General features: G+C 43.5%; 1 protein-coding gene across 1 annotated transcript in view; it reads left to right on the top strand.

Moving 5' to 3' along the window:
* The window catches only part of LOC141051509 (short transient receptor potential channel 2-like), a 44,511-nt gene extending 33,363 nt beyond the window's left edge, over positions 1-11,148 (top strand). Inside the window, exons 4-13 of the mRNA XM_073548442.1 lie at positions 2,073-2,237; positions 3,768-3,942; positions 5,129-5,329; positions 5,594-5,756; positions 6,773-6,865; positions 8,577-8,769; positions 8,988-9,115; positions 9,451-9,520; positions 9,593-9,722; positions 10,488-11,148. Coding sequence (XP_073404543.1) covers positions 2,073-2,237; positions 3,768-3,942; positions 5,129-5,329; positions 5,594-5,756; positions 6,773-6,865; positions 8,577-8,769; positions 8,988-9,115; positions 9,451-9,520; positions 9,593-9,722; positions 10,488-10,825 — 1,656 coding nt within the window. The 3' untranslated portion in view covers positions 10,826-11,148. The remainder of the gene's footprint in view (positions 1-2,072; positions 2,238-3,767; positions 3,943-5,128; positions 5,330-5,593; positions 5,757-6,772; positions 6,866-8,576; positions 8,770-8,987; positions 9,116-9,450; positions 9,521-9,592; positions 9,723-10,487) is intronic.
* The last annotated feature ends 1,102 nt before the right edge of the window (positions 11,149-12,250 follow it).

The following is a 12,250-nucleotide window of genomic DNA, read 5'->3' as shown; positions in this document are numbered from 1 at the left end:
GCTAAGTTCTGTGCCTTTCCTCTTATGTGGAACTACCAAATTCTGTGCCTTTCCTATGATGTGTAACTGGTTTTGTGCCTTTCTTGTGATGTGTAACTGCAAAGTTCTGTGCCTTTTCTATGATGTGTAACTGCTAAGTTCTGTACCTTTTCTCTGATGTGGAACTATCAAGTTCTGTGTCTTTTCTATGATGTGTAACTACTATGTTCAGGGCCTTTCCTCTTATGTGTAACTGCTAAGTTATGCGCCTTTCCTATGATGTGGAACTACCAAGTTCTGTGCATTTCCTATGATGTGTAACTGGTTTTGTGCTTTTCCTGTAATGTGTAACTGCTAAGTTCTGTGTCTTTTCTATGATGTGTAACTGCTAAGTTCTGTGCCTTTACTCTTATGTGTAACTGTGAAGTTCTGTGCCTTTTCTCTTATCTGTAACTGCAAAGTTCGGTGCCTTTTCTATGATGTGTAACTGCTAAGTTCTGTACCTTTTCCTTGATGTGGAACTACCAAGTTCTGTGCCTTTCCTATGATGTGTAATCACTATGTTCTGTGCCTTTACTCTTATGTGTAACTGTCAAGCTCTGTGCCTTTTCTCTTATGTGTAACTTCAAAGTTCTGTGCCTTTTCTATGATGTTCTATGATGTGTAACTGCTAAGTTCTGTACCTTTTCTCTGATTTGGAACTACCAAGTTCTGTGTCTTTTCTATGATGTGTAACTACTATGTTCTGGGCCTTTCCTCCGATGTGTAACTGCTAAGTTCTGTACCTTTCCTATGATGTGTAACTACCAAGTTGTGTGCCTTTCCTGTGATGTGTAACTGCTAAGTTCTGTGCCTTTCCTATGATGTGTAACTACCAAGTTGTGTGCCTTTCCTGTGATGTGTAACTGCTAAGTTCTGTACCTTTTCTCTGATTTGGAACTACCAAGTTCTGTGTCTTTTCTATGATGTGTAACTACTATGTTCTGGGCCTTTCCTCCGATGTGTAACTGCTAAGTTCTGTACCTTTCCTATGATGTGTAACTACCAAGTTGTGTGCCTTTCCTGTGATGTGTAACTGCTAAGTTCTGTGCCTTTCCTATGATGTGTAACTACCAAGTTGTGTGCCTTTCCTGTGATGTGTAACTGCTAAGTTCTGTACCTTTCCTTTGATGTGTAACTACCTTGTTGTGATCCTTTCCTGTGATGTGTAACTGCTAAGTTCTGTACCTTTCCTATGATGTGTAACTACCAAGTTGTGTGCCTTTCCTGTTATGTGTAACTGCCAAGTTATATGCCTTTTCTATGATGTGTAACTACTATGTTCTGTGCCTTTCCTATGATGTGTAACTGCTAAGTTCTGTCTTTCCTATGATGTGTAACTGCTAAGTTCTGTGCCTTTCCTATGATGCGTAACTGTTAAGTTCCATGCTTCAACTATGATAAGTATTTACCAATCTTTATATTTTAACTCTATATTCTTCTGTCTATTTCCTCTTTTTAGCCTCACGTGAATATCCGATTGTCCATGTAGTACCGAATTGGTCCAGCTGTTTGCTGTTAGGGTCGTTATTTTATTTAGTATAGTCACACATTGTAAACTCACTGAATACTACGGATACCCTCACCAATATTTAGCATTTCCCTTGTTACCTTACTTTTTGATATTTCAACTCTGTTGTTTAACCATCCAAGCCCTGTGCTTTTGCACACTACACCATCCTCAAGTAGTGTAGTGAGCTAAGGGCCACAGACCACACACACATCAATCTGACCCTTTTACAAAACAACCCTCTTACAATGACCATATTCCAGAGTGCCGTTTATTACATTGGAGGGGGTCTGTGAGCACAACGCTGACAGATTACAGATGGAAGACATCAGATTTTTGAGTGAGGCGTTGGGTGTGAGTGGAGACTCAAAATTACGTGTAAAGTGTAAATGTAAGGTGTTACACGAGCGTTCCTCCATCTGCCCCAGATGCACTCTGCTGCTCTCTACTGGCTGCTACATACAACTGATCTCCTGATTACCCCACCAGACCTGGGGCTACTTGAGGAGGGTTTATAATGGTCTCCTTTACAATTCTCTATCAGTTTGTGGCACATCCCATTTGTCAGCAAGTCTTGTCCTCCATCTGGAGTGGGAAGTTATCAGGCTGGAGGGGCAGTAACACCATCTGGAAGCTCTTCATTGCCTGCACCATCTTCCTCACTATGCCTCTCCTGTGCCTCATCTACTGGTTGGCTCCAAAGTCCAAGGTAAGGAAAAACTCCTCCTGGTAGGTGAATGTAAGCAGAACAGGTCTCCATGGCTCAGGACCCAATGTCAGCATTGGGCTATGGCATGGCTTCACTGGCATGGTGAAGCTCAAAGGCACCTCTTCTGGCTAAAAGGAGGTTCTCCAGGTAGAATTCGAACTCAACGACTTGTCCACTGTGCTGTCTTCTGCCTCGTCATTGTGATAATCCATCAATAGTCTGACATAGTGACAAGTACGGATATGGGGGCACTGCGTCTGGTCCTGTTACAGGAGATTATTAGCTGGTACTGATATGGGGGCACTGTGTCTGGTTCTCTTTTGGGGGGTTGCTAGCTAGCGCTCTTATGGTGGCTTCTTGTCTGGAACTAACAAACAGACAATTTCCGCATGTTTTGCTGCTGTCTAACAGCCACAAATCATGCAGCCACAGGGACTCGAACATCTTAGAGAGCGCGCAAAAAATACTCGGATAACACCCGAGCATGCTTGGATAGCACGTTATCCGATCACTTTCCCTCATCAATAATGACTAGCTAAATTTAGAAAAAATTTGAAGCACTGTTTTGGAGTGTTATGTACCGAAATGTAACACAAAAAACGTAATACTCTATGGATGACAATATAAACAATTTTTTCACCCCCCCAAAAAAGAACGTGGTCACATGCTATATATTTAGCAATGGACTGCAAAGCCCTGCCTAGAGGCGGTATTCAGCCACTCTCCCTGCTCCTGCAACTGTCCCTAGGCTAAATGCAGATTGTATCTGATACAAACAGCAAAGCACAAGATTAGACCTTAGAATGGATGTTTGAATGATGGCAGCACCAGAATGAACACTAGAGAACTCTGATTCATTGTACTGTGCACACACCGGCCTGGACAGGCACTCTCTCCCTCCAATCACAACTGTCCTTGAGCTGTGCAATGGGGTCAGTGTGTCGATCCGGGGCCGCGCCTGTCCTTTTATAAAGTCTGATGAGGTCATGCCGTCAGCCAATCACAGGAATGCCTTAACCAAGATGGCTACGGCATTATAGTGACTGGCAGCAATCCCTACATGCTTATTAGCTGTGTAACAGGTGCCAAAGATGTGGGGAGAGGATTCGAGCTTCAAACACGAGCACCGCTCATTACTCGTTGAGTGCCGATCATCCCGAGCACCCAGATACTCGAGGGTTGTCCGAGTATCAATGCACACATTCACTCATGACAGCACACAACTTTCTGACCAGCCTGGCGTGAGCACCCTGTGTGTGGTGACACCTGGACATAATGAGGACCCAGAAGTGAGGAGCAGTAGGTACATGGATTGGTCTAGTCTGGGGTCTGATCTGGTCTCTGCCTTTAACTATTCCTTCTTACACAAGCCAAGTCTATAAGTGTCCGCTCCTGTTTTTGTGACAACCACCCCCTTGACTATTACCCTGTGAAGGGCTCTTCTGAGTTGACATCTCTGCAAGAGTCGTATAAGTGATTAGGAGAAGTAGGTCAGAGGATCATTCTTCTTTTTCTATTATTGAAATTCAGGTTGGAAAAATCCTTAAGATTCCGGTGATAAAGTTCCTTCTTCACTCGGCCGCCTACTTGTGGTTCCTGATACTTCTCCTGGTGGAGTCCCTGATCATGGAGAGAAGACACGACATATATGAAGGCCGAGACCAGACCATATGGCAGAATTCCCTACACATGATCTGGGTGGCAGGTCGGTCTCTGGTTTGGCTCTAGTGTCATTGATCCGTTATCAGAGGAGTCCTGTCAGGTGTTGTTTGACCCCAAACCACCATTAGCACCTGACCGCACTGTTCCCGCAGTTCCCAAAGGGTCCTGTTTGTGGCACCAATCAATAACTTAATTTTTATGAGATGAAGGTCCCGATTTATTAGAACATTTGTGCTTGTTTTCTGTCTATTTTTTTGTGTTCTTCACCTGTTTTTCATTTGCACCTAATTCTTCTTATAGATTGCACCTTTTCAAAAATCTATTTTATCTGTGTTTGTCTGTTTTTGTTATGTTCGCCATTGTGGGTGGACTTTGGGGATTCCAGACCTTTTCAATTGAGCTATCAATTGCAAATTTTTGAAAAAGTTGCAAAATTTGGCGCAAATTTACTCCAGTCCTCTTCTACAGTGACTTTACATCTGAAAAAAAACCTGCATGCAATTTTTGCAATATTTTGCAAAATGTGAGACTTTTTAGTGTTAAAAAATTGCAAAACAGCTGACATACAAAAATAAAAAATGTTTTTTCACTTTGTGCCAAATTAATGAACCCCATGCGCCATTTTCTAGAATGTGGTGTAAAAAATGACATCAAAGACAAGAAAAAAAAGAAAAGTAACTTAAAAAAAACCCTGCGAATTATTAATCTTGTAAACACCATGATGCAAAGAAGAGCAGATGTTACTGAGGGAAGTCAAGATGTCAACGTCTGATTCCCACCCTGTATGACCAAAGCACATAGGATGTGATCACAAGCCCGGCCAAAATCTTTTTCATTGCCATTGTGTTCTACTTTCAGCACATGAGCAATGGCCCAGGCTATTCCTGCCTTGCATGAGCAGTGAACCGCCAGGAAAGTACCCCATGCTTTACTGTACATGAACCGTAAGAAGGAGACACCAGCGCATGCGCAAGAATTTGACTAGACTTGTGTGTCTCATGCCCTTATGTACAAGAATACCATATCTATTGTAGCACATGAATTCATCCTAGGTACTATTTATAAGTACAAGAATATAGCGTCTGTTATTGAGCATACGGGAGGATTCATCTGAGCATGTTCATAAGTACAACAATAAACATTACAACTTCTATTCTAGCGCATGTGCGAGGATTCGGGAGGAATACTGTTGTAAGTAGAAGAATGTAATTTCTATAATGTATCTGCAGGTTTCTTGTGGCACGAGTGTAAGGAGGTCTGGATTGAGGGGCTGAGGAGTTATTTCCTTGACTGGTGGAACTTTCTGGACATTGTAACCATCAGTATGTACCTGGCGTCGTTCTCTCTGAGGACCCTGGTGGCGGTGAAGGGTTATGTCTCCTGTAACGATGATCCTGATTCATTTATTTGCAGCTATTACACTAAATCAGGTGAGATCAGGATCACATAGTAAGGAGAATTGTATAAACGAGGCGGACCTTGTGCTTGTATCAAGATCGGAGAATGTTCCTTCCTCTGTCGATCTCTGGGGCTTTAGTTGACGTCATGTCATCATTTCTCCGTAGAATACAAGGTGTTTGGATATTTTTGTACCATCCGATCAGTATGAAATTACGCGATTGTCTCCTAAGATCGAGGCGTTTTATATTGGATCTACAGTAGAATGGATTGTAATTGCAGGAACTGTTTTCTAGAACGTCTGGAGTGGAACACAGAGGACCCACAGTTCATCGCCGAGGTCTTGTTTGCTGTGACCAGTATGCTGAGCTTCACACGTCTGGCTTACATCCTTCCTGCTCATGAGACCCTTGGGACCTTACAGATATCTATAGGCAAAATGATTGACGACATGATACGGTGAGGAACTTCACCCACCCACGGTCTCTCTACACCTTTACATAATACCATCCATATGATGTCCCGTCAAGGCTCAACTTGTAGGTGCCGATTTACTGACCCTCAAAATTCTGGGGGCAGACATGATCCTCTTAGCCAAGGTCGAAAAATGGTTTTTGCTTGTTAGTTGAGACAATTTATAGATGGGAAGACGTGTGTAAAGCTGTAGGCAACTATGGAAGTCACTGGGTAGATGCCCCATGCTACCCTCAGATGGGTCTTTCCTTAACTTCCTTAATATATTGTGAGATGTATGTCTGATGGACGCCACCCATCGGCCATCTACCAGTCATCCATTACTCATAGAATGTATACGGTATGTTAGTTTTTTACTGGATGAAGCAAGTTTGTACTAATTCGGGTATAAGTTTGAATAAATTAAGTTATCACAAAATACAGATTTACCCCCCCCCCCACAGAAAAAAAAAATCTTTAAAAAGTCAAAATTCCTGATTTGGAGACCTTAAGTATCAAAACGCGATCAAAAACTCATTTATGGCCCATAACGGTCCCAATGAAAATTAATGCTCGTCCCGCACAAGACGAACTCGGACACAGCTGCAACAACAGAAACATGAAAAAGTGATGGGTCTCGGCAAATGGCCACGAAGATATATTTTTAATAAGCAGTTAAACATTACAAACAATCTAAATTTGTCATCGCCGTAATTGTACCGATCTGCAGGACGACATTACTCATCTGTTCTTTCCGCACAGTGAAAGTAAAAAACGTTGAAATATGAATAAAAATGGTGAAATTGCTTTTTGTTTTTTCCTCTTCCACTTCATAAAGACTTTTTTCCCCGTTTGTCAGTAGATTATGATGGACCACAGGTTGGGGATCACTGGATCAGTCTTATCGCCCCGTCACTTCTCCACCTTGGTGGAGTGAAAGAGTAGATATATGGCCCTTAGGGGATATCCCAGCTTGCACCAATATTACTGTTCCTACTTATATGAGCATTTCTCCTGTTTAGGTTCATGTTCATCCTGATGATCATCCTCACCGCCTTCCTCTGTGGCCTCAACAACATCTATGTCAACTACAGCGAATCAGAAACTCTGGGAAAGTAAGTATCTGACCACCCTGTCATCAGAAAGTGTGCCCCACACTTAATATTGGGAGCATTCAGTCACAAGTCCAACTCCTCCATATACACACATGCTAGGCTCGGCCTCACTTTGGCATAGTGCTCAATGTCAGTCTGTAGCTGGGAAAGTTACATATAGCCATGGTGCTCAATGTCAGTCTATCCTTGGTAAAGCCACAACTAGCCATGGTGCTCAATGTCAGTCCGAGGTAGGTAAAGCTACATCTAGCTATGGTGCTCAATGTCAGTCCGTGACAAGTAAAGCTACATATAACCATGGTGCTCAATGTCAGTCCGAGGCAGGTAAAGCTACATCTAGCCATGGTGCTCAATGTCAGTCCGAGGTAGGTAAAGCTACATCTAGCTATGGTGCTCAATGTCAGTCCGTGACAAGTAAAGCTACATATAACCATGGTGCTCAATGTCAGTCCGAGGCAGGTAAAGCTACATCTAGCCATGGTGCTCAATGTCAGTCCGTGACAAGTAAAGCTACATATAACCATGGTGCTCAATGTCAGTCTGAGGCAGCTAAAGCTACATCTAGCCATGGTGCTCAATGTCAGTCCGAGGCAGGTAAAGCTGCATCTAGCTATGGTGCTCAATGTCAGTCTGCAACTGGAAAAGCTACATATAACCATGGTGCTCAATGTCAGTCTGAGGCAGGTAAAGCTGCATCTAGCTATGGTGCTCAATGTCAGTCTGCAACTGGAAAAGCTACATATAACCAGGGTGCTCAATGTCAGTCTGTAGCGGGGAAAGCTACATATAGCCATGTTGCTCATTGTCAGTCTACAACAGGTAAAGCTGCGTCTAGCCATTGTGCTTAATGTCAGTATGAGGTAGGTAAAACTACATCTAGCCATGGTGCTCTATGTTAGACAGAGGCAGGTAAAGCTACATCTAGCTACGGTGCTCTATGTCAGTCCACAGCAGGTAAATCCACATCTAGCCATGATACTCAATGTCAGTGTACAGGAGGTAAAGTTGCAATTAGACATGGTGCTCAATGTCAGTCCAAGGCACGTAAAGCTACATCTAGCCTTGGTACTCAATGACAGTCTACAGTGGGGAGAGCTACATTTAGCCATGGTGCTCAATGTCAGCCTGCAACTGGAAAAGCTACATATAACCATTGTGCTCAATGTCAGTTTGAGGCAGGAAAGCTAAAGCTACCTCTAACCATGGTGCCTAAGTCAGTCTACATGAGGGGAAGATACATCTAGCCATTGTCCTCAGTGTCAGACTGCAGCAGGAAATGCCAGAAGTAGTCATGGTTCTCAAAGTCAGTCTACAGAAAGAAAACAACATAGAATTATTATTATTATAGAGCCATATATTCCATGGTGCTTTATATTATACGTAATAAAAACAAGTACGAGAGTCTTACACAATATACGTCAGCGACTGGTACGGAGGAGAGACGACCCTGTCCGCAAGGGCTCACAATCTACAAGGGATGGGAGGATACAGTAGACGAGGGCAGAGCTGGTCGTGCAGTGGTTTGGTGGATCGGTGGTTACTGCAGGTTGTAGGCTTGTCAGAAGAGGTCGGTCTTCAGGCTCCTTTTGAAGGTTTCCACGGGATTAGGCATTAGGATCACAAGGATCCTATTTTTTATTAGGTTGAATATTCACTGATAATTTGTGATATCTGACCAGGCTCATGTGTTGTGTTTTTTGGCATCCTGCAGCTTTAATGAGACCTTCCAGTTTCTATTCTGGACCATGTTTCAGATGGTGGAGAGGACGTCGGTGGACATGAACCACTATGTGGTGGCAGAGTTTGTTGGTCGGGCCTTGTATGGTCTCTTCACTATCATCATGGTCATTGTCCTGCTCAACATGCTCATAGCTATGATCACCAACTCATTCCAGAAGATTGAGGTGAGACTTCAGCCTCACGAGTGAAACATACATATTGGATGGACGTGACTTATACTTAGACATAGGGCAGATGTGACGTCCATGACAACCGGCCACACGGATATGCAGCTGTAAAAGCTTTTATATGGTAAAAAGGGTGGTTTTCAGTGTTTCTTTTGATACGTGTTTGGTTGACCAATGTCTTCTCATGTTCCCGTTCTTCCATCTTTTTTTCACAGGATGATGCTGATGTCGAATGGAAATTTGCTCGCTCTAAATTGTACCTTTCCTATTTCCGAGAGGGATTGACTCTACCTGTTCCTTTTAACATCATCCCTACTCCTAAAGCGCTCTTCTACATAGTCAGGTACGGTCTCCACCTCTCTGAACTCAGATCCGTATTGGTGACCAGTAAAAGCTACCCAAATCACACCTGTGAAAATCTTCAAAAGGAAATTCCACTCACAAGTGTTGGCTGTTTGGACAGATTCTTCCTGGGTAATTCTGTGGTTGGTTGGGTATGTCGTTGACTCCTCAATGCCCACTAGGAGCCAGTTAATAAGATTTGGTTCCACATCACGTGGATTCCTTTTTTCAAAAAAGGTTTTTCCTAAAAAATGTTTCATTCTACCACATTCCAGCATTAGTGAAACACAACATTGTAGTGCGAGTCCTCTAAAAACGACGTTACTATAATTACAGAGGGATTTTCAGATTCATCTGCTGCTACAAACCCAAGAAGAAGCAGGATTACCCTCCGATTGCCACAATCGTAAGTGTCGGGCTCGTCTCCCGTCCTACTGCACACCACTATGAATGTTACATTGTCTTTACATTTCCGCAGTCCAACAGGGGAGTGGTCGAAGGATCTTTCGGTGAGAGTCGTACATCGTACCGTCTGCAGGTGATCAAAGCGCTGGTCCAGAGATACATCGATACGGCCAGAAGGGAATTTGAAGAAGCCAAACGCAAAGGTAACAGAGGGTTACTCACTGATTTACATCCATTAATAATAATTTGGTGAAAAGTCTAATCTTCATTTCTTGCATCAGCCATGAAAGTTCCGAGATCAGGATCATCATTATTCCATCTTAGCATCCATGTGTGAATAAGTTTCAGCAGCAACAAAGTGGAAAAACTTGATGACCTGTTCGGGATGTTTCATTATGAGATGAAGCCCCAGTGTCCAATTGCACATTTAATGGCCAAAAACGGGGCATAAAGGGGACGTTTAGGGATGTAACTTAAGATGACACCACAAGTTGGCAAGTACGCAACCATTGGAGCCTGTATGTCTAAGGAGATGGCAGTATCGCTGCCCTGTGAATTCTGGACCAACTCCAAAAAGATAAAGCAACTTGTGGCCGCACATCTAGTAAGTAGTCATAAGACACAACCCAACATTCCCCTACAGTGGTCAGACCCCGATCCTCAGACGTCTACACCAGGCAAGGACGCCTGACACTTCGTCAGCTTCTGCAGACTCCAATTTGAGGTCTCCCATCCGATCAGAATTACTGTAGACCTCTCGAGGTTTGTTATTGATTTATCGATGAGTTTTTCACGTCCCGCACAAGGGCAGCTCTATATTTGGAGCAGTACTCCACCGCCATTGTGGAGGACTGGATACAGTAGAGGTTCCCGGACAGGGATGATATTTCTCGGTAGATGCCTGGCCAGCACACGTCATCTCTCTCTTTCCCCACCTGTATTATAACAGCAACTTTTTATTTATTTAGATCTTGGAAACCGCATCACGGAGCTAAACAAGAATGTTGTACGTCTGCAATCGGAGGTGAAACACCTGAGGCGTTCCCTGGTGGACACCGGCAAGCAGGACACAGCGAGAGAAAGTGAAAATGTGCTGAGCCGCTACATCATGAAAGTCAAGAACAGCTTCCAAAATTACGATCAGGAGTCGGTCAGTTCCGGAAAGGATTCTTCAGAAGTCACCGTCCACCAGGACAGCTTCAGGAACATCCTCCCAGATGATGACTGCCCTCCCTATCCTGATGTGTCACTCGCCGATGACCTGGACCAAGCCGTGGATGGCTCAGAGGCCGGGGAGGACATGTGAATGACTGGACAATGTATAGTAGACGATACAGCACACCACCCACCAGTACTAGCGTAGGGATGTGAGTGGTCATCAGGGCGACCCCAACATCTGCACGTAGCCGGGGCCTGTGCTTTCCAGTATATTTCATCAGCTTCCTGTGAAATAAACCAGATGTTATTACACTACAGCGGCGAAATAAGAAGAGCGTCAGATATCTGTCACATATATAAGACCCCTAAGACAGAGACCCTAGAAGATATCGCGCTCTGTGTAATTATACGTTAGTGAGATCTAATCCTGTACTTATAAAATGACGGCAATAAAGGTCTATGGGAGACACAGATGTATTACTTATTACTATGTATCCCAGGGAATAAAGTACACACTAGGAACCAGAATAGTGAGTGCAGCTCTGGGGTATAATACAGGATGTAACTCAGGATCAGTAATGTAATGTATACAGGATGTCACTCAGGATCAGTAATGTAATGTATACAGGATGTCACTCAGGATCAGTAATGTAATGTATGTACACAGTGACTGCTCCAGCAGAATAGTGAGTGCAGCTCTGGGGTATAATACAGGATGTAACTCAGGATCAGTAATGTAATGTATGTACACAGTGACTGCACCAGCAGAATAATGAGTGCAGCTCTGGGGTATAATACAGGATGTAACTCAGGATCAGTAATGTATGTACACAGTCACTGCACCAGCAGAATAGTGAGTGCAGCTCTGGGGTATAATACAGGATGTGACGCAGGATCAGTAATGTAATGTATGTACACAGTGACTGCACCAGCAGAATAGTGAGTGCAGCTCTGGGGTATAATACAGGATGTGACGCAGGATCAGTAATGTATGTACACAGTGACTGCACCATCAGAATAGTGAGTGCAGCTCTGGAGTATAATACAGGAGGTATCTCAGGATCAGTAATGTAATGTATGTACACAGTGACTGCACCAGCAGAATAGTGAGTGCAGCTCTGGAGTATAATACAGGATGTAACTCAGGATCAGTAATGTAATGTATGTACACAGTGACTGCACCAGCAGAATAGTGAGTGCAGCTCTGGAGTATAATACAGGAGGTAACTCAGGATCAGTAATGTAATGTATGTACACAGTGACTGCACCAGCAGAATAGTGAGTGCAGGTCTGGAGTATAATACAGGAGGTAACTCAGGATCAGTAATGTATGTACACAGTGACTGCACCAGCAGAATAGTGAGTGCAGCTCTGGAGTATAATACAGGATGTGACGCAGGATCAGTAATGTATGTACACAGTGACTGCACCAGCAGAATAGTGAGTGCAGCTCTGGGGTATAATACAGGATGTGACGCAGGATCAGTAATGTAATGTATGTACACAGTGACTGCACCATCAGAATAGTGAGTGCAGCTCTGGAGTATAATACAGGAGGTAACTCAGGATCAGT

Source organism: Dendrobates tinctorius, unplaced genomic scaffold, assembly GCF_039654945.1.
Source record: "Dendrobates tinctorius isolate UK_male_01 unplaced genomic scaffold, ASM3965494v1 ptg000157l, whole genome shotgun sequence".
Taxonomy (NCBI): domain Eukaryota; kingdom Metazoa; phylum Chordata; class Amphibia; order Anura; family Dendrobatidae; genus Dendrobates; species Dendrobates tinctorius.
Note: the sequence above shows the minus strand (reverse complement) of the source record. Positions and strands in the feature narration are given on the sequence as shown.